This window comes from Solea solea, chromosome 11 (genome assembly GCF_958295425.1).
Source record: "Solea solea chromosome 11, fSolSol10.1, whole genome shotgun sequence".
NCBI lineage: Eukaryota > Metazoa > Chordata > Actinopteri > Pleuronectiformes > Soleidae > Solea > Solea solea.
Window position 1 is genome coordinate 6,332,680 of NC_081144.1, and position 26,312 is coordinate 6,358,991.

At 41.5% G+C, this 26,312-nt stretch overlaps 1 protein-coding gene across 16 annotated transcripts in view; it reads left to right on the plus strand.

Annotated features, from left to right (window-relative positions):
* LOC131468438 (rap1 GTPase-activating protein 1-like) overlaps positions 1-26,312 on the plus strand; it is a 59,831-nt gene that overhangs the window by 31,228 nt on the left and 2,291 nt on the right. For 6 of the 16 annotated variants that reach the window (XM_058642690.1, XM_058642678.1, XM_058642686.1 and 3 more), the window contains 21 exons: positions 5,169-5,262; positions 11,496-11,531; positions 13,462-13,509; positions 13,932-13,970; positions 14,696-14,887; positions 16,057-16,160; positions 16,458-16,536; positions 16,629-16,682; positions 16,788-16,871; positions 17,869-17,969; positions 18,595-18,724; positions 19,360-19,515; positions 19,607-19,678; positions 19,778-19,864; positions 19,955-20,095; positions 21,461-21,592; positions 23,487-23,564; positions 24,972-25,081; positions 25,243-25,362; positions 25,512-25,629; positions 25,750-25,861. In XM_058642690.1, coding sequence (XP_058498673.1) covers positions 11,514-11,531; positions 13,462-13,509; positions 13,932-13,970; positions 14,696-14,887; positions 16,057-16,160; positions 16,458-16,536; positions 16,629-16,682; positions 16,788-16,871; positions 17,869-17,969; positions 18,595-18,724; positions 19,360-19,515; positions 19,607-19,678; positions 19,778-19,864; positions 19,955-20,095; positions 21,461-21,592; positions 23,487-23,564; positions 24,972-25,081; positions 25,243-25,362; positions 25,512-25,629; positions 25,750-25,861 — 1,975 coding nt within the window. In that variant the 5' untranslated portion in view covers positions 5,169-5,262; positions 11,496-11,513. Of the gene's footprint in view, positions 1-3,189; positions 3,370-5,168; positions 5,263-6,684; positions 9,562-11,495; positions 11,532-13,461; positions 13,510-13,931; positions 13,971-14,695; positions 14,888-16,056; positions 16,161-16,457; positions 16,537-16,628; positions 16,683-16,787; positions 16,872-17,868; positions 17,970-18,594; positions 18,725-19,359; positions 19,516-19,606; positions 19,679-19,777; positions 19,865-19,954; positions 20,096-21,460; positions 21,593-23,486; positions 23,565-24,971; positions 25,082-25,242; positions 25,363-25,453; positions 25,630-25,749; positions 25,862-26,312 lie in introns of those variants that run through there. The other 10 variants (XM_058642693.1, XM_058642689.1, XM_058642679.1 and 7 more) reach the window with 10 other exon arrangements.

The following is a 26,312-nucleotide window of genomic DNA, read 5'->3' on the forward strand; positions in this document are numbered from 1 at the left end:
TTAAAACGACACCCCCAAGGGCTTTGTCTGGTAAACACTGAGAGAGATAGTACAGATTTTTTTTTTGGGGACGACAGAGTATTAGGGCCTAACTGAAAAGAAAAAATATTTAATCTTTCGAGATAATAAAGTGGTAATATTACAAGAATAAAATTGTTATATTACGTCAATAAAGGCGTAATATTAAGAGAATAAAGTCGTATTATTACTAGAATAAAGTCATAATATAAGGAGAATAAAGCCGTAATATTAGGAGAATAAAGCCGTAATATTACTTGAATAAAGCCGTAATATTACTTGAATAAAGCCGTAATATTACTTGAATAAAGTTGTAATATTATGAGGATAAAGTCATAATATTATGAGGATGAAATCGTAATATTATGAGAATAAAGTCATAATGTTATAAGAATAAAGCCATACTATTATGCGAATAAAGTCGAAATATTACTAGAATAAACTGGTAATATTAAAAAAGACGTAATATTAAGAGAATTAAGTTGTAATATTATGAGAATAAAATGGTAATATTATAAGAATAAAGTCGTAATATTAGAAATAAAGTTGTGACATATATATAACCTGCAACAAGATGAGAAACACTGAGCATTTGGTGTTATATTTTATAAGTTATGTTTTATTTGTGTGTCTGAGTTTGTGCTCAGACATGGATGAAATCATTTCTTTTGTGGAGGATTCTCAAAAGATTTGACTTTTTTTCTCGGCAAAAGTCTGCTGGTCTGGTGCTGTTAATACACAGTTGTTAAAAAAAGAAAACAACAACTAATACATTCACCCCCCCCCCCCCTCCCCCACTCCCGGCAGGTTGACCACCACTAATTAAACCTCAACCTGTGGGAGACGATCGACGGGTATGCATTAATAACAACTCATTCATATTTCAGAGCAGCAGCCCTCGCTGTGTCTGCCGTACTGAGCCTTAAAATGGTCTGTTGCATCGCGGGCTAGTCTCATAAACGCATGCATGGACGCAAACACACGAGGTTTGCATGAGGTTTAAGGTATTTATTGTTTAAATTGTACACAGGTAGAGAGGATGGGATGATTGGGTGACTGAGAGCACTACCCAAGTGATGTGGTGTGGAATTAGGAGACTGGGGGGGAAGGGACCACAGGCCATTTCACCAGTGTAATGGGATGCGAATCCCTGGTTGTGGGGCTTTTACTGAGGGTTTCTGCACAGGACTTTAGAGCAGGGGTGGACACTATCAGTTTAAAACCAGTATCGTCTTCAACGCGAGATAAAAATATATACAAAACAATAAATACAGCAGCTCTGTGTGACTGAGGATTTATTCCTGCTCTGATATGATTTATTTAGGGGCAGTGAGTCCACGGGGAGGTTGCAGAGTGTCGTCGTAAATGCATGTGGCGTTGATTTGATAGGAACCGGCTGCAACGATCCATTTTAAAAGTGACCGCTCTGTGCTAATCAGATTTGAAACAGGACATTAAGTGAATTCTGCCCGCTCGTATCCCATAAAATGTTTATATATATACAGTATAAAAAAAAGGCCTTGCAGAAAACATTTTCATTTTTAACCCCACTCCTCCTGGTCCTCGGCGCATAAAGCTACACTGTCTCTGGTCGTTTCTCCAGGATTAAAAAGCAAAAGAGACATTATTGTCTCATTACAAAAGGACGCCGCCACAGTCCACTAATCTGGACATTGTATTGTTCAGCGGATTAATAGAGTCGTTTTCTAGAGAGCTATACGGACAGTGAGATGATTGTTCGGTTCCGTTAATCACAGTACACAGCTCGTAATGGGGCACAGTGTGATGACTGTGCTATAATTCCTCATTATCGCTTCATGCCTGACACATACAGTACACACACACACAGGGACACTGCAAAGCCTTATCCTTTACCTTAACCACAATTCAACACCTTTACAAAACTTTACCACTCCCTCCGAAGTGAGGTTATGTCTCATTCGGACCAAGTTCTGGTCCCCATGAGGACTACTGGTCCTGACAGGGTCAGTGTTTATACTACGAAAGGTCATAAAGCGGTAAGAGTTACAAGTATACACACATAGGTTTCATTATAGTTCAGCATTGGGCAAGTGACTCAGGATGAAAGGTAATAAGTGACATGACTATGAAATCCTGAATCCACATCAGTGAGACAAAAATGAGCAGAACTACAAACATGGCGGCCTGTCAAAGCAAAGTCTCTCAAAAGTCAACTTTATGTCTTGTGTGCACATTCTTTCTGATGTCACCCGCCACACGTACACGTCATCAAAATGACTTATTATTAAGTGCAATACTATTCTTTTGTACGTTATAATCCCCCCGCACTGCTTATCACTGGCTAAAGTGATAATATTACAGTAGTGTAACATGTTGTAACAAGTGTTTATTAGGAGGGTGAAGCTGAGTCAACACTCTCACTGAATTAGACAAGTATTTAGCAGGGATTTAGCAGGAATTTAGCAGGAAAGGGTGGTGACACTCGTCACAGGTCTGCCGGGTAGGGAAAAGCTTAGTGGATGCAATGGACGCGTTCACTTGGGACTGAATGAGACTCATTAGAGGAATTAAAAAAAAACATTTCCACAAATGATTTCCTCACTCTGCTGTTTTTCCATCTCTGGGAGCATAATTACCCCCTTACTGTCATATCAAAATGAACCTGAGCGTGTGTGAGGCGTGTTATTTATTTATTCTTAAATGTGTGCGTCTGGCGTGGTTGCCACAGCAACCGTCCTATCTGGCTCGTAAGGCAGTGTGGGTACTGAAGGCAACCCCCCATTACCCTAACCATCCATGAGTGGCAGATTTCAGTTGTGCCCTCTGAATGATGGGGGTGGGTCTCCTGCTTTGAAGAGGATAAGAGTGGTGCTGGTGGGTTTGTGCGTTTGGGGGTCAGTGCACGGATTAGAGTTTCGGATTTTAGGCGAGTATAGCACCAGATCGTGTGCGTGTGTGTGTGTTGGTGTGTGCACGAGATTAGACAAAGAAAGTGGAAATGAATGGAGAGGAAGTGACAGCTTAAGAGTGCATATGTGTGTGAGGCAGAGGCAGAGTGGGAGGAGAATCAGTGGCAGGAGAGGATGTTCTACTGAGAGTGTGCAACACTCCAAAGAGCTGAGAGTGAGGGCAGCAGGTGAACCGCTGATGGGAGGCAGCCAGTGAGCTGAGCTGGAGCTGCAGACAAAGAGGAGTAAATGTAGAAAGAGAGAGAGGAGAGACAACTGTGGAGGAGAAAGAGAGGAAGGAGAGGAAGGAGAGGGCTGCCTCACAGGAGAAGAAGCACAGAGAGTGAGTCATCTGCCCAAGTGCCGGCCACTGTGCAGACTTCACAGGGAGCCATCCCGACCTACGACTGCCACTGTGTGAGTAAGTTTTGCTGCTCTGCTCCTCACACTCGTCCAGGTGACATGTTGTGACTTCTTCACACGGGTTAGTGTTCCTGTGCTGCATCATCATCATCATCATCATCATCATCGCTAACCAGCTGGGCTGTGTTATGTAATGTGTTGTGGTGTCGAGATGAAGCTGCTGTGGCTTAGTGCTGCAAAACTGATCGGGAGGAGGGCTTATATGGTAACTCTATACGCAGCGCAGACAGGTGTGTGTGTGTGTGTGTGTGTGTGTGTGTACAGCAGTGAGTAACTTGTGCTGCACCACATGTTTGTGATGATGGGCCAATTACGCTTTTCTTTGATGTGTGTTTTCCTGCTTCCTCTATCCTTAGCCCCAGAGTGGAATATAGATGTGTATGTTGTCATTAATTATTATTTAGCGTGTGTGTTTTTTTATACAGCGTCATTTGCATAAAGACATAGGACAGACACGTGCATAAATATTCCTGTCTGGTATGTAAATGTATCGCTAAAGTAAGAGAAATGAAAGCTTTTTCTTTCCCATAATGAAATAAGCGCTTGTGTCCTGCATCCATCTATTGTACATCACTTCTAATTAAGAGTTCAGCGCAGCTGGTGCTGCACCGTTTCCCCGCTCTCCCCGTGGGAGAGCTGCTGCTGCTGCTGCTGCTGCTGCTGCTGCTGCTGCTGCTGCTGCTGCTGCTGCTGCTGCTGCTGCTGATGCTGCTGCTGCTGCTGCTGCTGCTGGGGCACTTTGCCTTCTTCATGAGTCCACTGAGAAAAGGCGTGCATTCATAATTGTTTCCTTTGATTGAGGATCCACTTGTTGTGTAGCAGTAACATGTTGATGATATATGCTATATGAAGTCACAGAGGAACACAGTGACTGTGTTTGCCCACTTCATTTACCATCACTGAGCGTAATGTGCTGCATATTTCTCACTTTCTCACCATTTCAGCTCCACTTTCATACCACTCGATCACTGTGTGTGTGTGTGAAATGACTGAATTAATCAAACAAATTGAAAAGCTGCTCTGCAAACCGGCCAGTTGTTGGTGTCAATAGGGCACCGTATCCTGCAGAAGGAATCGATCAGTGATTCTCTGGGGATAAAGTCATCCCAGGCAAGATATTGAGTTTAGAATAAAGGATGCGCGGCCGTACTATATATTTAGTTTTAGATTAGCGACGTGTCACTCTCTGGAGTTAGACAGGAGAAATGTTTGGTTTGACTAAATATTGAACTGTGTGCATTGTGTCGTTGTGACCAGCAGCTGGTGCTACAGAAGAAATAAACCTTATAATGCAACTAAATTGTCAGATATAATATTCCTGCCCAGTTATGAGAGGGAAAAACATGTTTTGAATGCATGGACTTTGGGGTGTGGAAATGAATTTGTCACTTAGAGTAATTCATTCAATATAACTACATTTACTGAGTGGAGTTTAAATCTATATTTTGAAAATACAAGACTGTGGCTGTTTTTTATTCCTTCTATTCTATTCTGTCAGCCTTATTTTATTATTTATTTATTTTATTTTTACCTCAAAATAGACAGATTTGTTGAGATTTTAAAAATAAAATGGATCAGTAAACACTGAAAACAAACCTTTATTAAAATAAACCCTTACTCTCCAGGTTTAAGGCTGTCCCCGGGCGTCAGAACTCTAGTCTGATGACAAAGAATTGTGTTGCTGAATGAGACCAAATGACTTTTCTGGAGGCAGTGCCTTTTATTGTCCTCCTGCCCGATCTCAAACTGGGCGACCCTCTTTTGACCGAACGTTCTCTTGCTTTTGTCTCGTCACAGGAAACAAGATGGGAGTGACCCACGGATTTCTGCAACACTAGAGCCCCAGCTGTTCCAGGCTACACTCCCTTACACCACCTCACCATTCCACAAAGTAGGAGGAGTTTACGCTTTGACCTCTAACCTTATATCTGAAGGACCCTTGTTTGACCTTTTCTCTGTGATCTTTGTCCGGTGTCTCCGCTCATCTTGTCCCTACACCTGCTCCTGCCTGTATTTAGACTCACTGTCTCACGCTGCGCTACACTGACTTGAATTCTTATCTTCTTTTAACTTGTATAATTAGACTGCACGGAGCTCCGATGATTGTTTCCTGATTCGGTTAACAGGGATCTATTTTTAGCGGGAAACTGATGGCTTTCATGCTAATAATTTCTTCCATAAAAGCAAACTAAACACAGCATGCATGGGCCCGTGTCATCATTTTTAAATCCAAAGAAATGCGTCTTCGCTCCCGCGACTATTTTGTCATTTAAGTGGGAAATTAAATTCAGTTTATGTGCGAGGTTTAATTGTGTTCTAGGCATTTTCGTACCGTCTCAAACAATGAACCTCTATTTCAGTGTTCAATTTGCAGGGTGTTGGTAAGGATAAGCTAAAATATATATACAGTAGATGAAATATATGAGTTTATTTCAGATGTCAATCATTTTAAGATTTTCAGTAGTCATGTGACTACCCCATGGGGAACACATTATATGACAAAAGACTAATTTGCCGTAATTTTGAACTCATAATGTAAATGTAGAATAATTGAACATGAGTAAGGATGAAAATCATTTCATGACAGCACAACTTATATTATATTCTAATGGCACCTATTAAAAAACATAGAGTCAATTAGTGGGGTAAAAAAGGGCATCTGGCCTGGACAAATCTGTGCAGGAACATAGAAACCGAGCAAATCTGAGCACTGCAGCGGCGATTAGAAGTGGATACGGTCTCACGTGGGATAGGTTTCAAAAAGCTCCGCTTCACATTTCGGATGGGGACTTAACACTTCTCACAATCTGACTTGATGCGAGTCGAGCAGCAGGAGTGGGAAGAGCGAGCGATTAAAGGAGAATTTGGAGAATGGTTTGTTCCGCAGTCGTTCCCTGATCCCTGCAGCTCACGCCATCTGTAGGTGCCTCAGACTTACCACTTACAATTAGTCAGACATGAGGAGAGGATTTACAGATTCATGCCTTCTTGTGTTGTTTTCTACATCCTGGAGGACAGTTTACTTTCCCATAATTATCCAGTTTTCTACCACCCTGTCTATTAACACAAGTTCTCTATTGGGGAACAGCACGTTAATGTGCCATACAGTGGCTCATGGGGCATTACTCACAGGAGTGTATCACTTTAATCAGAGCCCATTGAAAACCAGGTCAATCTGCAATTAACCCCACCAGGTCTTATTGACACCGCCTGAGTCAAACTGCACGACTAAACTCTATATTAATAATGCATCATGTGTCTGGGATGGGGGGGGGGGGGTGATGCAGACATGGTGCAGTGGTTAAAACTGTCACCTGTCAGCTACAAGGTTCTGGGTTTGAGCCTGAGCGACACCCAGGGCCTTTTTGAGTTTGCATGTTCCCTTGTTTTCTAGGTGTTTAACCCGGGGGTCTCAGACTCCCGAGTCGATGTCCTGAGGCCCTACACTTATTTATGATAATCCAAACACTATATTTTAAATGTGCAAATAGTAGTGGTTTCATTTCATTTCATTTATTCTATTGACACAATGCACAAATCCATTGAGAAAACCAAAAACAAATAATAAATACAGTTGTTGTTTGTTTTGCACATGCCATGATCAGAAAGGAGAGGAAAATCTTATCTTTATAAGATAAGATTTATCATTGCAAACATACAGTACTAGACATACAGTAGATGGTCTGTCAGTCCCGTCACTCAGGCAACAGTTACATGTTTGCAGGATGAGGCCAACCACCAAGCAAAAGGTTAATGAATAGCCACCAGGGGGCAACTCTGCCGGTTGCAGAAAGAAGTCTGTTTGAATGGAAGTCTATTAGAAGATAAATTTACTTCTCACTTGATTCACAACAGCAGTAAATCTCAATCGCCATTTTCAGCTCTTCTTCATTAGAACAAGATGTCAGTTTTGTAAATGACGTTTCCATTTAGAGCTGAAAAAGCAAGTGCCAGTACTCCCCTTATCCACATGAGGCATGTATGTTAGTATTACTAAATCATTAAATGCTGAATTATGAATATTTTCAGTAAATAAAATAAAAAAATGGACTTCTGTTACACTTTTTTTTTTGCCAACTTGTGTTATTATAGATAATCCTTAAAATTTCAACAAACTTCAATCACACAGTCCATTTTTATTTGGTTTTCCTGTCCTCCAGGACACAAATGTGTCTAGAAACTAGAAACAAACACTAGAGCAGGTGAAGGTCATGGCACGTAGTGCGCCCTTGAAAACATAAGTGACGCTTACGAGACGCTTGTGTGATTGACTGCTGGTTGCCGGTGACATCTGCTCATTTGCGGTAGGAAAATCTCAACATGGTGTTGGTGAAATTGCAAATTGCGAGGCTTCAAAATGGTGGCTCAGATTCTTACGGGTGACATCACGACCGGTCGCCACTTGATTTGACTACAAAAGCATCAAAGTACACACACACACACACACACACACACACACACATATAAAACCTGTGATATACAGTCCAGTGCTCATAGGGCAGGGTTTCCTTGCTATAATTGGGCAGGCTTTCCTATCAAACTGTAGACACCAGTATAATTTACAACCCACTCTTCCCAAATATTGCACCAGTCAGGGAGAATCCTTATATTCCTCCATAAATTAGAGATGCAGTTGAAATCCTTAGCGGCCATAAAATAGCTGGAACCAAAATGCAGAACTGTGAACCAGACCTACTGGAAAAAATGACAAAAATAACCCCAGAACTATCCTTCTTTATTCTCGTGGGGATGCACAGCGGTAAGGAATTTGAAGACAGAGGAGGTCTTGTGCATTTAATTTGCCCCTTGTCACAATAAAGATCCAATTAGCTCTCATAATGAAAGGGCTCAGTTCATACACCTACTCTGATTGCTAACCTGACTCCCCACGGATTTACTGTAGATGACTCCTCTAGTCTGGTCAGTTGTGCAAAATGTTCTGTCTTTCTTGTCACTGCTTTGTTTGCTTACTTTTTAAATGTGTGGCGTGTAAGAATTAGTGACATCTAATGGTGAGACTGCAGAGTGCAGCTGGCTTTTCCATTGCAGGAAGACTTAAAGGAATACTTCACAGATTTGTATTTAGCTTTGTATTACTAGAATAGAGTTAGTATTTTTGAAGAATTGTGCTTCCCAACCTCAGTTTCCCCTGAGTTGAGAAATATCTTCCTTTTTTTTCTTTGTTACGTGCCCATCGGTAACACTTGTTCCGAGCCTTGAAACTGCAACACTAATTCTGCACTTTTTAGACCCACTCGTGGGGGGACGGGACCTCATTCCCAGAATGTAAACAGTGTCCGCCATCTTTGGGCATTTGCAGCTTCAAAAACGCAAAATTCAAATCCTTTCGAGCTGCTGTAGAAACACGGCAGCCTCTGAAAAGCAAGGTCCTTCCCTAAAGTATATATAAGAGACTAAAGCAATTATGCACTTATGCAAACACATACAGTATATGGGTATTATATATATATAATTTCAGACAACAAAACCCTGCTAAGCACACCGGAACGTTTGTGATGTCCTTATTCTGTAGATAATTTGTTTGCACAGCTGGTGATCTTCCTACTTTGGAGTGTCGCTTGCACTGTAGCCATCCTGCCTGTGCAGCTTCTGTGAGAACTGGAAGGTGTTGAATGACTTGTCTATTGGAGAAGGCGACTTTTGGACTCCACCTCTGGGAACCTGTCATCTTAAGTCACGACAGTGTTTGGGATTCAGAAAGATGTGGGTGATATGATGTTTGGATCTCCTCCCATGGTACTTTTAACCAAGAAAGAGTCGCAAAGAAGGAAGGATGAGTAGAAGGCATCAGCTTCTTCCAGAGGATTATAACTTCAATCTTTAATCGTCCTTTGCTGCTTTTCGTGGAACTCTAGGCTGATTGCACTAATCTTGTATATTTAAATTTCCCACTGGGAGAGCCTGCAGATCTTGTTCCCAGCACGGTTTGCGGTCATGGTTGCAGTGAACAGTGATGTAGCTTTGCGTTTGGTGTCACAGTGGGACTCAACTGTCGACTGTTTGCCATTTAACCAGTGCACAGCAGCAAAGAGTCTTTAATCCAAACCTGGTGAAGTTGACGCGTCGTTTGATGCTGCAGTTTTGGGACACTTTAACAATGGCTAAACCCAACGTTAACCCCTTCAGTCCTCCAATGATGACAAAGGCACATTGGAGGAAACCCTTACATGTAAGTATAGCCTAACTTTTGAAATGCTGTGTGGAAATCAGGACTCAGGAGAGGAGAGTTTGCCATGTCATTCTTTATTTATTTAGAAAAAGCATTTGTTGGACACCTGTCTTCCCAAAGTGAAGTTACAGTTGTGAATGCAGAACCTGACAGGTCACAGCTGTTTGTTGTAGTTTGTTAAAGACCTTTGACCTTTTTTTAGTTTTATTCAGTGTAAAGCAACTAATCACATGGTTTGACACGTCTATGCATTTTGAACACAGACATACGGTTCTCTGCATAATTGTTGTTTAAACCCAAAGATAATAAGAGGCTGAAGGATACTACTCATATTGTTCTAATCTCTGGCTAATTGTGTTGAAGCTGGGTTGTTTACTTTCAGGGTTTGTGGCAGCCCGTGTTTGCACATGGTGGAGGACTTTACTCAAACTCACACTGGAAGCTAGAACATAACTGTTCTGTACACAAACTGCGGTCGCGGCTATTTCTAGCTTTACTGGCTCAGTCTTTTCAGCCTTTATTTGATTACAAACCAATGCACCTGTGGACTATTGTAATTATACCCTTCTGCAGTAGTTGTAGTTATGGCCGCGGTCGGCGAATGCATGCTGGATTTGCATGAGACAATTTAAAAGGACAAAAGTCCCACAGCTGTGTTTGGGGTTCCAAAACAAGCAGGTAAGTGTTGAACCTGTGAAAAAAAGGTGGACCAGTCACACTTGACTCTGCAAAAGTGAGAGACGGGAGATCACATGCAGCAAGTAGTTAATATTGATTCAGTTAAATATGTGTCTGAACTTTGCCAGTGTTTGAATTAATGGGAACAGTTGACAGAACATGTGTGCCGTGCCATCTTAATGACTCCCATCACATTTAAGATGAAGTGCGTGCTGGGACAACATTTGTCCTGAAAATACCACAACAGAATCCATCTTCAAAAAAAATGCCACTTTATTTCTCTAAGCCTTCATAATGGAGATTTTGATGTACTTCATATACATATTGTTACACCTCTTTGTGTGATAATTAATGTTTTCAGTCAGCTGCAATGAAAAAATAACCAAAGGAATAACAAACTGAAACTAATTATACTTATAATTAGTTGAAAAGAGGGATTTTATGCTTAATAAAGATTCATAGTGGGTGTTGGGTTAGTGGGTGTTGGGTTGAACCAGTTATGGATCTGAACCTTTCCATATAACACCGTCAATGATGATCATGCAGCTAATGGAAGAGTTAATGCTTCCGTTCTGATCTAGATTCAAAGAGTTTATTGTCATATGTACCGTAAGAAAACACATTTCTCTGTGCGATGAAGTTCTTTCTTGCTGTCCACACAAATGCCCAGTTAAAAGTCAAAGAAATAGATAAATAGTTCAAATAGATAAATAGTAAAGTAATAACACTACACACTATAGGGGCAGTATAAGTGGAAATGCAATAGAAATAGACATCTGTTATATATATATATATATATATATATGTATATATATATATATATATATATACATATATATGTATATATATATATACACACATATATATATATACTATATAATATAAAATAAAATGAAGAGAGCTAATTGTAAACAGGGGAGTTAAAAAATGTTTAATAATGTTTAATAATTAGACTGAGCTACTACAACATGCTCTATTCTGCAGGTGCAAAATACACAAGAGCCCTTTTGTGTATTTTCCTTGCAGGCATTTGAAACGGACTATTGTTCAGTTCTTTGCTGGGAGTAAACTCAAATAAACATAAAAATACACCAGTAACAGGGCATGCCCTCCTATCCGTGCACAGTGATGAGTCCAAGCTTTAACCCCAGTGATGCAGGGATGAACTATTGTCAAGCATACAAAGTATACAAAGCAGGGAATGGACCTCCACACCCAGCAAATGAACTTAAAACATTTCACTCTCCTCTCTCCAGACCACAGACTTATTTGAAATGATTGAAAAGATGCAGGTAAGAAGATGATGATGATGATGATGATGATAAATTCATCTTTCTGTTTTTGTCTCAGGTCTCTAAACGTTACTCACCAACCAACTAACCAGTCAGCGCGTCTCTAACTAATTCTACAGCATCTCTGACCCTCTGCTCCACGACAGCTCTGCACATGAGAATTATACCGAGTCTGGGGAATTCAGAGGGAGTTGTCAGAGCATTTAACACGTCTCGCTGTCTCTATTAACATTCAGGTTGTAACACTGGGACTGACAGCACTGTAAAGCTTATTATCTCACCTCAGAGAAATTGTCTCCTTGTTTCTCGAGGCTGAGGAAGGATGTTTCCTTTTAAATCACATGGTCGGTCCCACACCTCAAGTGCCACAATTATGTGATGTGTTACCGATTCATGCTGTAGCACACATTGGCCATTGTTAACATAAAAAATATGAATAAGTCATAATAGCTTTCAGTGTCCTCAGTGTCTTTCAGTGTCTCGCTGTCCACTGTATGTATATTTTCGATGTAACCTGGGATGTGATGCAGTACGGCCTTGTTCAACACTAGTACTGTGATTACAGCTCTAGACTGTCACCGCCTTCAGTCATCATACCATCATAAACACAGCTGACTGATCACTATTGGCTCTTTTCCAGCAAGATTCGGCACGACATGGCACGGCACGGCACGTCTACTCGTTTTTCTTTTTTTTGCTTTTCCATTAGCGATAGTACCTGGTACTTTTTTTAGTACCTGCTCTGGTGTGTGTGCTGAGCCAATACTAAAATGTGACATGAACAGACTGCCAGCCACTGACTGATCCGACACAAGAATCAAACCAAACTGTAGATCAGTTAAAAGACTAAAATATAAAATCCTGAAAGTTAATCTCCAAATATATATCTTGAAAGTAAATGTCAAAAATCTCAGTATTAAACAGAGACGTCCGGTGTATTTAGCGACCGCACTCCTGAAAGCCGGCGAGCGGCGAGCGGCGAGCCGAAGCACATCCCGTTCCTGCAGGATGCACAAAGTACTGAATGATTCTGTGAAGAAATCTTTTTAATGAACTGATTCTAATGATTCAGTATACCAAGTTACTAGTTTGTGTGTGCATCACGTATAAAATGATGGCAAGTTTCATGCAGCCGTGCTATGACGACCCACGTTGAGGAGGCACTACAGTAATGGAAAACAATACCAAACCGAGTAGAGTCGTGCCGTGCCGTGCCGTGCCGAGCCGTTCCAAGTCGTGCTGGATCTGTTTAGTGGAAAAGTGCCATTAGTGCTACAAAACAACCCAAGTGATTCCTGCACTGTGTTTTTGGAAAGGTCATTAAAACAGCTCATACCTTAGGCTTGGTTTTGATACTTTGACTTTTTAATACCATGATAAAGTGGCCCATACGTAATAAGGGTAGGATGATATATGTGCTTCCTTGCCCTTAATCGATGCAGTGGCATCTCATGGTATCACTGCACCTCATCTGCATCACTCCCTCTTACTCGCTTTCATACAGAAACACACACAGACTCCAGGTCTGATGGGTGTTGTTTTTGTTTTTTTCACTCAGCTCTGCATCTTTGTAATAACCCGTGTTTTTTTTTTATTGTCACACTTCCCCTGATGTGCGACGACAGACTTTCCCATCAAACCCAAACGCCCGCTCTCTAGTATCCTGTAGTTGTCTCTCCTGTAGTGTTCCTGTTTCCTAGTGTAATGCATCTCTCTCTTTACCCATCTGTTCCTCTCTGACTTTGCCTGCTGCACATCTACTGGGGAAAAAGTGCCATTATGTAACATGATGGAACATTTTTGTCCCTCAGTCTGTTCTGTTTGTATGTACAGTTATTTGTATTGACTTTTTAAATGCGAGGCCAGCCGCTATCACTGGCAGAGCATGACATGTTTGTGTCCGGTTGTCTTATCCTCTCCTCTCTTTCAGGGCAACAGAATGGATGAACAGAGATGCGCCTTCCCTCCCCCACTCAAGGTATGACTGTGCGACACATTATTCACACGGCGTGGTCATTGTTTCCTGACTGCTGCGACATATCTTGCTTCAGCAGACAGACAGTTTTACTCATAATGCAATGAAATGTTCTCAAGTCTCACCATTTGTATTTATTGAATAGAAAGCGAGTGAGTAATAGCAGATGGAAGACAATATGATGTTTGTGGGTCATGATCTAAAACTCTGTATCTGTTATGGAGGATCATGACTTTCATTAAACATGCATCACTAACACATTTCTAAGAGGCTGAACTGACTTCCATTGCATAACAGTTGTGCAGTTACTGAAACAGTGTCCTCCGGGATCACAGAGTTGGACTGCGTGGTTATTTTCTGCATTTGATGTCGGAACAAACAAACACTTGTTCTTGTTTTTTTTCCCCTTCTCTTTATTTATTCAGACTGAGGAGGACTACATTCCATACCCAAGTGTCCATGAGGTATGATGTGCTGCAGTAACACTTCATGGGAATGTGTGTGTGTATCTTTCAGATATCAATCCAGTCCCCCCCCCCACCCTCCTGTCCTTATATTACTTCTACAGCCGTCTGTCTGTCTGTTAATTGCATAACTGCCTAATGGGACACTTGACAGGCTTCAAACTTGGCAGACACACACAAGGCATTCGTAGTGAGGACACTCCCTTCAGCCTAACCTTAACCACCACAACTAAAGGCGCGTTTCCATCGGGTAGAATGGTTCCGTATGGTACATATTTTTTTTTCCCTTTCCATTAGAATAGTACCAAAATAACCAACGTACCTACATAACGCTAGCTCGCTGACAAGGCCATCGAGCACAGCACACACCCCGTCTTCCGAGTAAAGGCACTGTTCACAGTTGAACACCAGCCCGACCAAGGGCTTTACCATTCCAAACCGTACTGTACCGTACCCTTACCCTGACCCTGACACTAAAACCAGGTCTTAACACTTAAAAGGGCTTTTTCGGGGTGACAGAACCTGAGGACCAATCAAAATGACACACAGATTAATCACATTTTTGTGGAACGGTTCACTCACGTGGCAGGTGACTTACAAAGGGCACCCGTGTCTGCATTGTTGACATTGTTTGGATAAGAGATGCGAGGGAGCGGGTGTAGGTATGACACTAGTTAACATAATTCTGTGTATCATGCACTTGCTGTTTTGCATTTTTCTGACAGGTGTTGGGCAGAAGAAGCCCCTTTCCGCTCATCCTCCTGCCTCAGTTTGGTGGATATTGGATTGAGGGGACCAACCATGAGCTGAGTGATGCTCTGGACTCAGAACAGGTGCAGCCGCTGTCCCCAAACAGCCGCACCAAGCTGGAATGTAACACAACAGCCATACTCTACCGGAAACACTTCCTGGGCAAGGTGAGTGACGAACAATGTTGTGCTGATGCTCAGTTGAGGAAAACTACACACACCAGTCTTTAAATCCCTCTTCTTTTCTTTTTCCATCTAAACATTTAAAGCATTTTCACTGCAGACCCTTGTTTTCTCTTCTCTTATAGTTAAGACATGTGAGAAGAGTAGTAAGGCGTAATGTTTTTGTCCCTTAGCCACAGCTCACTCAGTTGAACTATCTGTACTGACAACCCAGACATCAGTGCTATGAGCTGCATTATTGGGTGGCTGTCAGTGGGATACACAACAGGCCAAAATACAAATGAATGTACTGATTGTGTTATTGTTATAAGTGAAGCCAGCCTTGTTTCATTACTGAAAATGTAAACATGCTACTGGTTATTTATGGTTTTTTTCTATAGATCTCAAAAGTCACAAAATAGACCGTTTTTCGTTTATTTCTGTTCCTAAAAATGAGCCAAGCAAACTTTGAACTGTGACATATTTCCAAATTTCACAAATTCAATCCGATTTAAAAACTTTTTTTTACTAGTTTTTGCTCAGGTGTGTTTATATAGTTGGTGAAAATAAATCTTTTTCATCAGATTGCCTATAGGTTGTGCTGGGAAAAATAGCATATAAGGCTCTTTATACTGCACATTCTCATCACCTCTGTATGAGGTAAAAAACAGCCTAAATGCTCTGTGTTCTCAGGGTGGCAGTTAAATACAATGACCGTTTTTTTTAACTTAATTAAGTCAGATCTATTTTAAAAGGCGTCCTCTATTACTTACTTTCCACATGACTGCAGTTATGTCCTCATTACAACGGCTCCCTCCTCCTCAAACGAGCCTCACTCCTCTCATAGAATATTTACACTAATCATGAAATAATGAAAATGCAATAAGCAAATCCCAGTGGACAAAACCACTAACTGGCACCACTCTCACTGTCTCACCACATACAGTGTTTTAATGAAGATACATTAGACTTTGCCACCTATTCTCTCTCCTCTCTCCCTCACACACACACACACACACACACACACACACACATACAAGCATGTCTCTTTTAGTCGGAGATGAGCAGCAGAAGAATGGAAAAATGTAATGATTTGAGTGTTGCACACACACACACAAGAGTGTGCCTGCGTGTGACAGTATAATAATGACTGTATCTGTGCTCTCTGCCCTCAGGAACACTTTAATTACTATTCAGTGGACGGTGCCCTCGGACACATGGTGTTCTCCCTAAAGTATGATGTGATCGGTGGCCAGGAACATCTCCGGCTAATGCTCCGGTAACGTGGGTTATTCATACCACAATGTCTCCTGTCGGGGGGGGGGGGTATTGGGGGGAGAAACATCTGCCATTGACTGAGTGAACAAGCGCTCCCTGCACGTTTGTTATCGTAAGAGTCGTAAAGTTTGAGTGTGTCAACAGCACTGTCACTTTCACAGCAGGGTAACAGATGGACCATTAAGTCCAGCGAGTGGAGTGGGTGGAGTGGGTGGGGGGAGTCAAATGATAGTCCTATCTGACACATTCTGGGTATCCGGCTCTGCACTGACTTCACTGTTTTATGACTTCACTGTAGGACCAAAATGAAAACCTACCATGATGTGATCCCCATTTCCTGTTTGACAGAATTTCCTAATGTGGTGCAAATGGCCAAGGTGAGAAGAGGCCGCCTTTTTTTCATGATGCAAAGTGTGTCTTGTTTTGACGTTCTGACCTTTTTTTTCTCGTTTATTTTTTTAAATCCAAGCTTGTCTGTGAAGAGGTCAACGTGGACCGCTTTTTTCCTGTCCTGTATCCAAAAGTAAGAACTGGTTTGTTCTTTTTTTGCAGTTGTATTTAGAAATACTGTGAAAAAACTGTGAAGATCTCCTCCACTATTTCTTATGATATCTATATTTATTTACAGGCTTCGAGACTTATAGTCACCTTCGATGAACATGTGATCAGCAACAATTTCAAATTCGGGGTCGTCTATCAAAAGTTTGGACAGGTAAGCTTTTTAAATCTCGATGTGATCCAACAGTAAAGATGCCCTTTTTTTCCTTGGATTGTTGTGTAAAAGAATAATCATTCCCATTCACTGTAAAGCACGTACGATACATTGTAATTACTGAAAACCTCATCACCTTGAGTCTTAACACTCCCCTTTCTCTCATTTTCTGAGGCAATCACAGCCTTCTTGTTTGCTGTGTTGCAGACAGAAGACAGAGGAGCTATTAAATGCTTTGCTGAGAGCACTTTGCCTTTAAATAGAGACCTGAATATATATTGATCTGCACTGTCAGTCTCTTAAAGCCTGCAGCAGTTTAAGTGTGTTGATAAATACACTGCGAATGAGCCAAGGGTCATTTCAGGAAGGCCCCTAAGGACCCTCTGGTCACCATTCAGGGCATTTACTATTCTGAAGGAGTGCCACATGAAGGGAAAACCTGGCGATGGTTCGGTTAGCATCGTGCATGAGGAAATGAAATGAATGAAATATTCTGCAGGAAACACAAGCTTCTTCTCAGGTGATGTTTCAGTGTGTTGATTTTGAGGCCGTTACTTCTTACATTACTTCTCCACATGAGGATAAGAACTAATCAACCCTTCACAACCCATCACAGATGATCGTTACTGCACGAGCCGTCGCTTAACATCCTGTTATCTGCTGCTTTAATTGATCGAAGCCTCATTTGTGGTCCCAAATGCAATATTTAGTGTGTTTGAACAAGAGCAGCAAAACACAGAAGATACGCACTTTACTTACCGGCTTCCTGGTATTGACCCGACTGATGTGTTGCAGTAAAAAAACCCACCTGATATAAAATTCTCAAAAGAAAACCTTTTTTTTCTTTTTTTTTTCAGTCTGCGGCTTAAAAGTTTTTAATTTTTAATGCGTGTCATTAAAAATGGAGACTACTGTGCAAAGCTTAGGGATTTAAACTGTGAAATATAATTTGGTCCTTAAAGCCTTGGGTTTTATGAGGGTTTTTGACTGATTACAGACTTCAGAGGAAGAGCTGTTTGGCAACAGTGAAGAGAGTCCTGCCTTTGTAGAATTCCTGGCGTTTTTAGGAGAAAAAATTGAGCTGCACAACTTTAAAGGGTAAGAAGTTTGCTTATTAGTGTTGACCATGAACAGTGTTTTTGTGCTGCAGTGTGTGACTTACGTAGTTGTTGATGTGGTTATTCTGCCTCGGTTTGGTCTTCGTGAACAGAAATTGTTATTTGTATGTTCATCTGAAAACAGGCTTTGTCAAGCAATACAACAACTTGTTTTTTTGACTAGTAGAAACAAAACAAACCCATTTTGAAGCCTTGAGATGTTTTTGTAACCAGAAAATCACCTACATCTATTGCACGATACCGTTAATAACACTGTTTTCCACTCATGTGCTGTGTTTTTATTGTTTTTTTCCCTTTAAATGGGACCTAAATGAAAAAAATCCACGTTATCTTGTATTGAAAAAACCTAAAACTAGTGATTGAGACCATTCACTCCTTGATAAATGTTTACTGAACATGTGAATCAAGTGAGAAGTCAGCTTGTTTTCCCCATAGACTCCCTTTCAAACATTGTTTACCCCCTTGTGGCTGTTCAATGTATTCTTACTCCTGGGTTGGTTTCAGGCAGCAAACTCCAGTTGACAGTAAGCTCTCTGAATGCTGGTTATGTCCCTGCAGTGGTGATGCAGTGCTGTCCTTTCATCCCCCTGTCTGTGTTCTTCTAGTTTCCGCGGGGGGTTAGACGTGACTCACGGACAGACCGGCACAGAGTCTATCTACTGCAACTACCGCAACAAAGAGGTCATGTTCCATGTGTCCACAAAGCTGCCTTACACAGAGGGGGACACCCAACAGGTACTGTAATACAACACTAGGCGAACACACCTTTAATGATTCACTGCAAGCTGCCAGACAGGTTCCCTCTGGGTATTATAGTCCCAGTATTTTGCATGTTGCGGCAAACAGCTGCAGCACACATTTGCAAAGAAAGGACTCAGTGAAAAATGTAAATCCCATTAAATGTACGCCTTATTTTCGGCTTATCTGAAGAGCAGACCTCCCTCGTAGTCACTTAAAGCTGCTTTGCTCAGATAGCCGCATACTCCTCCTCGTCGTCCTCCTCCTCCTCCTCTGCTGCGCATATTCATAAAACTGATAAGACTGATTAATAGCGCAAGCCTGCACACCATTTGCACAGGATGCACAGATGAACAGCCGAAGGTGTTCAACACTGGCTCCTTTAGTGCTCCTTTGAGCAATCTTTAGAGGAAACAGCGCTCCCTGGAGGCGTTTCACAAACTCACATCAAGACAATTCATCAGTCGGCATTGCGCGACAACAGCACTGCAGCTGCACTAACCAGTGGCGTCTTCAAATATAATACAAATGTAGGACACTATTGCAAAGTGTTTTCTTATGATTTTTTCAGTTACATGTCATTTGTCTGTGAATAATATGTTTGAAGTGGTTGTGTTGCTGTCGTGTTGCAGTTACAGAGGAAGAGGCACATAGGGAATGATATCGTGGCCATCATATTCCAAGAAGAAAACACTCCGTTTGTACCAGACATGATCGCCTCCAACTTTCTCCATGCCTACGTCGTGGTCCAAGTGGTCAACCCATGTTCTGACGACGTTCTCTACAAGGTGGATTATTTCCCTCGCTCCTCCACACATTCTGTACTTTGCTGCCTTGTGTAGATGATATTTAAAGTTGTGTCTCGCTCTCTGTTCTTAGGTGTCAGTGACTGCACGGGATGACGTACCTTTCTTTGGCCCAGCCCTCCCAAACCCTGCCTTCTTCAAAAAGGTAAGCAAACATGTTGACAGTGAACTACTGCATCTTCTTGCCAATGTTTTTTCTCCGGGGTTTATCCTCCGTCATGTGTCTCTGACCGTCTCTTCCCAGGGCCCCGAATTCCATGATTTCCTTTTCACAAAGCTCATCAACGCTGAGTATGCCTGCTACAAAGCTGAGAAATTTGCCAAATTAGAGGTGAGTTTTGCATCTCTGTGCCACGTCCATACTAGATATCCTTGGCTTTTCTTGATTTCATGTCCATGTCCGTCTTTGTTTGCGTGTCAGGAGCGGACGCGGTCAGCTTTGTTAGAGACGCTGTATGAGGAGCTTCATGTGAACAGCCAGGCCATGATGGGAGTTGGAGGAGAGGACGACAAACTTGAAAATGGGAGTGGAGGAGGAGGGGGATTTTTTGAGTCCTTCAAGGTAACTGGAGCGGCTGCAGCAGCAGCGACTGGGGTTCACACTGACACATTTACTTCTGGCAAAGTCCTGCTTCAGTGGAAAAGGCTTTAGAAACTAAAACAAAAAAAAACACAGTTTTCTACACAGATTAAAATTTAATTTCAAATTTCAAACATAGAATTATGGCAACTGGTTAACTTAGTGACACATCCATAGATTTTTTTGCTGCATATCCACTGTTGGGTCGTGTTGACAGTTGGTTTTCCAGACATCCAGAATCTCCAGGGCCACAGTGAAGTGTTTCTAAGACCGATTATTTGTACAGTCTCTCCAGTGTGTGTGGGTTTTAGTCGATATTTCATTCTACGTGCCTCCAACAAACCCACAAAAGATCTCACATTATCAAACTCACAACCAGGTAGTTAATTAGTTGCTCCTCTCTTGACCTGACGTCTATGGTGTTACGTTTCCTAATATACTTATGAAATGCTCTATGTTCAGACATGAAGATTATGACGGTCAATTCATGACAAGTATGTAAGAGCGCAGTAATAAAATCTACAGGTTCAGACTCGGCATGTTGCTGGAGAGAGAGATTTCATGACCTGTTTACATGCAAACGACCTTGGATACGTGGCAAAGAAAGAATGGATCTGTTTTCTCATGTAACGCTCAACAGGAAAGCAAAATATTGTCCTCTTAATAACATGTTATTATAGAACTTTAGTGTAGCACGAGCATCTAATCCAGTTGGCACATGTTTTGTTCTGTGGATGTAACTTTCAGAATTATTCTATATGTAAAATGCAGCCTGTAAGAGATGTATTAATCTTCCTCAAAGAGGAGACTCTCTGCCGCTCTGTCCTTCTTTGCGCACATCACTTGTTGCTTTTTCAGCTTTTCTTCCATTCGCTTTCCAGCTCTTTGTGCTGCTGTGCCCTCTGCATGCTCCAGTGTTCAGTCACTTATTAATTAAATCATGTTATCCCTTTTTTATTGTCGTCCTAACAAAGAAAATATAGTGGTTATTTTTCACCTTCAGATGCCGCTAACTCTTCCCTCTGAAGTGGGCTTTCACTTCTCCTGGCTGTGTTCAAACTCACTGTGCTCAGACCTCTGTAGGCCACTCGGCCCTTCTCTTCTCTGACTATCTAAACATGATGACTCATCTGAACCTTCCCTGCGGGGCTCTTGAGCTTCGCCATGTTCTCTGTCGCTTCGTTGTCTGTCAGGATTAGCATTAGTCCTGCGCTCTCTGCCTGTAGTGGTCAGTGTTCGGGGAGAGCCCCCGAGGCCCTTGCTGGTCTGTACCTCCGTACGGCAATGTTGAGGGGTCACAGCGGTCAGCGCCATCTGAATGTGTCTCCTCCTCGTCTCTCTCTGTAGCGAGTGATCCGCAGCAGGAGCCAGTCTATGGACGCCACGGGTTTTACTTTCAAGAAGCCACACACAGTCTCCACTAGCCTGAGTGCCAGCTTACCCCACAACCCTGCAGAGATCCCCAAATTCCCAGGGATAGTAAGTACAGTCCCACTCCTCCTGGTCTGGAGTGAGGCGAGTCTCGCTTCCTCTAACTCCCCTGGCAGTTCTACCAGAGTTCTTACACTCTCTTCTCTCACTTGCCTGCTGCACTAGCTTCTCACAGAGAAGCATTGCACATTTGGTGGAGTGGGTCTGGTTGGGTCTCTTGCTCTGACATTGCAACGGTTGCATATTTTATGCTACTACAAGAAGGAGTCACGCACATACAGTAGATGTTCCTAATTGTGGGGCATGAGGTGAAATTCTACTCTGAGTCAAAGCCGCTTTATGGTTTTCATTTGTTGTGTTTTCTACTTAAACTCTTGGATTTTGATGAATGTTGGTGTGTGTGTGCTCGCACAGTGGTTTCAATCGTTACTGTGAACAAATGAATAATCCTGTCACTGAGTGAATACGTTGGAACATTGAATGGCAGCATTTTTTTTTGTACAAACCTTTACATATACTCAACAAAAACGTTGTTGTAAAGCTCCCATTTCTTATGAATTGAAGTAAAACATGTCATATTGCCTTTATACAAACACATTTGTATTATAGAGCTCACACCTTTATTACAATAATTCATCCAACTGGCAGGTGACATGTGGCAGATTAAAGAGTATGATTATTGCACAATAAAAGGCCACTCTAAAATGTCCACATCAGAAGTCTTCACTGGAGACGATCAGACGTTGTGCTTTAATGTTTAACCATCTCAGGGAAGCTCAGCCAAACCCAGCTGACGCTTTGCATCCATGAAACACGACAGCTGGTTTTAATTCCTGCCATGTCCAGCAACTTTGCATCGCCCCTTAGAAGGAGTGGACCATTATTCCTCAGAGGCCACAATCAATAACCTGATTAACTCTGTGCAGAGGAGATACTGACCGGCCTGTTATGAAGCTTTAATTCAGTGCCTAATAAAGGTGTCTCTTTAAGATAAAGTGCACACATTTTAGAGTGGCCTTTTGTTGTGAAATAGTCATGCTCTTTAATCAGCGTTCACATTTACCTCCTCATATTTTACACTTATTTGTCTAAGATACAGTGTAAAAGTGTCATTGAATTCTAATTTCTATTCTCCTAAGCAGTGATTAGGATATTGTGTTTAGCTTATACTGAAAAACAGACACCTCTATACCGGTAATATATCGTAGTATAGTATCTTTGTTGTCATTGTAACATGTACAACGCAATTAAGTGCATTTCTTATTAGTGCAAACATAAAAAATAAAAGATATATCCTAAAATATAACATTTATTGCTAAGTTTAAAACACATAAAAAGACAGGTTTGACAGTTGTACTGTATGTGTGAATTGTGCTTTGGCAGCATTTAATACACTGGTGGCTGTGGGGTAGAAACTGTTCTTTGGTCTGTTTGTCCTTGGTGTGTTTTTCAAAGATCTTGCCTGGATAACTAAACCTTGACTTAACCCTGTTGCATCATTGCTGTATTTCAGATCTCCTTCTGAAATAACAGATCATTTATTCATGAAGCAACTTGAGTTGTTAATGAATGTGACTGAAGCTTGCTTTTGCTCGTCACCCAGCCAACGTGTAACACGTATGTCAGCCTCTGTGGTTTTTTGTTGTTGTTGTTGTTTTTTTTTTTTATCTCTTCTTCATCTTTACTCTCACAGGCTCACATGATATAACTCACTCCTCATTTCTCTCTCTCTCTCCCATTCAGCTGCCTGTGTGAGAACCTGAAAGCCAAAAAAAATGCCTTGTATTTTGTTTGATCAACATGACTCACTGCATGGAATCACATATATATATTTGTACTCATGTTTTCCCCCCCCTCTCTCCCCTCTTGTCGTCTCCCATCTCACCCCCCGCCCCGGTGTATCTCTCTCTCTCTCTCTCTCTCCTCCCTCTCTGTGGCTCAGTCATTGCTTGTTCCAGGCAAAAGTCCCAGTAAATATGGACGTCGAGGCAGTGCCATAGGGATAGGAACAGTAGAAGAGGTTCATGTCTAATTCTAACTTCTCTCGCTTGTCTTTTTTGCTCCTTTTTGTCTGCATGGTTTCACTGCATCGTGGCTTAACCCCGTAGAACACAGAGCATTTCGGCTGCTTTTTTCCATTACTACGTTAAAGCGTACAGTGTATACAGAGGCTATAAGAATGTGTAATAATATAGAGTGTCTTATATACTTTTTTTCAGCTCAACCTAGGCAATCTGTTGAAGCATCTTTTTTTTTACTACCGTATATGAACACACCTGAGCTAAAAGTGCTCAAAATGTTTAAAATTGGGTTGAGTTTGTGAAATTTGGAAACACGTCACAGTTCAAAGTTCACTTGGCTCGTTTTTATGAACAAAAAGAGAAGAAAAAACAGTCTGTTTTGTGACTTCTGCTACTTTATATCACTGCTGAAAATGGGATATAAAATAAATCCTAACTTTGACTCAACAACACATAAGAAAACACAATTTTTGAAGCCTAAATATGTGACCTATAAACACACATCCCCAGGATGTCCATATAAGGAGTTTGTGAGCACTAAGGGTTAACACTATCGTGGGTAGATTTCAGCGTACTAATATTCAACACAGTGTAGATTTTATTGTACAGACAAGATAACCAAACACATACTTTCCACATTTTCACACTAATTGATTTCGTAACTCCAGCCTCTGGAGTTTCACGTACTCGACTCTTCAAAAATGACAAAGAGTAAACTCTTAAGCGGCTCTGTGATGTGAGTGTTGCACATAGTCACATGTGAAGTATAATGTCCATACTTTTCTGTACGGTGGGACTTTCCTGTATTGTCACTTTCCTATGTTACCATAGTACGTCTTTGGTTTCTGTAGTATTTTTTTGCTTGTGTTGTATTTTAATGTCGTGCTTAATTCTCTAATTTGTCTAAAAAATTACAAACATTAAAATGTTAATGACCAAATTGTGGAGAAATTATGAAAAATAAGAAATCCCCCTTCTTCTCTTTGAAGCCATGACCTTTTTCAAGTTCTTATATTGAGAGCTTTTTAAAAAAGGGAGGTCGAATGAACAAAGCGGTCGCTGAGAAAGCATATTTAGTGGTCGGCCCTCGGGGGCCTTTAAATCCACCTTTCATCTACATCTTGACTGTGCTTTGCTCTTGCTGGAAGACTGACACCAGAGCTTGACATTAAGCTGCTAAATGCATATTTTAACGTTTCTTTCCATCACAGTAACAACTCAAGGGGGAGAATAAATACAATACAACGGAAACGGTGACACCACAATAACCCCAAATGTCACTAAGTAATGCATAAATGTATTTATTCAAGGTCATGAGATTGATTTTTATACTACTAAGAGATATTTAAGCGATTAGGAGTGTGTTTAATCCCTGGCACTGACTGCCTCTCTCCTCTCCCTCACAGTCTTTGATAATCCCGGGTAAAAGCCCGACAAGGAAAAGATCTGGTCCTTTTAGCGCCAGGCGAAGCAGTGCCATCGGGATTGAAAACATTCAAGAGGTCCAGGAGAGGAGGTGAGAGAAGACTCCTTATTTCTCCATCATATCCTGTGTAATCAAATATTTGGGACTATAGTTTTATACTTTTTCTGTCTTTTCTTTAACCAATTTACTATTTGTAAACGTGTATAAAGATTTAATGACATAATGTCTTTTATTTATGTCTGCTGTGGCAGTAGAGAGAACTCGCCAAACACCCAGAAGACGCCAGACAGTGGCCACGTGTCTCAAGACCCCAAATCTGACAATTCGTCCAATCAGAGTTCTCCTGAAGTTCTCACCGCTGCTAAGAACAGGTGTGTATGACATCACAGGTTACAACCGCGTGCTGCTGGTTTATCCCCACAGCTGCAGCTGCATGTTGAATGACTGTGTCTTGTAAATAAGATAAAGGTTTGGCCGTGGTGGAGACTGGTTAAGGGTTTAGTTCTTATCTCGGTGGCAGGGCCCCGTCCATCCCTGAGGGTCAAGACCTCTCCCGCTCATCCTCCAACGCCAGCAGCTTCGCCAGCGTGGTGGAGGAAAATGAGATGGAGGCCACAGAAGACTACGACACGGGCATGGTGAGGGATACAGTCCGTGTGTGTCATTGTGGGTCAACCCAGTTATTTGTGTTTAGGTCATCTGTTTGTTTTAAAGTCTAACAGACGTGTGTGTGTGTGTCTCCTCTGTACTCCCTATAGGAGAGTTTGTCTTCTGCAGGGACTCCACACAAGCGAGACTCCTTCACCTACAGCAACTGGATGGAGGACAGCATCAGCAGCGCCAGCACTGCTAGTTGTGGGAGCTCCCCAGGTGAGACGGGAAGATCTCAGATGGAGCTGCAGTCTGTGGTTAAAGACAGTGAAGCATGCATTCAAAAACAGCTGATATGACCATGAGTCCAGTGTTTATCACAAACATGCTCAGTAAACGGTCAGGTCTTCAGCTCAGTAACACTGATGAATGAATATTTGACCTGTTTTTAAATTCAGTCCACTCCTTCATCTCTGATCACATTTTCAGAGTTTCCTAAAAATATTAATAAACATCTGTCTAATTTTCTACAAATGATTACAGCGTTTATTTAAACATCAGGTAAAATAAATATTAACACTCTGAACTGTCCCTTTAAAGACTTTAATTATAGCACAACATAACTTTGAGGAGCATTAATATGGTAAACATTCATTAACTTAGTCCTATTTGAGATAACGACCACTATAGTGGTAAAACTGGATCGGTTTGTTTTCACCATCAAAAAATG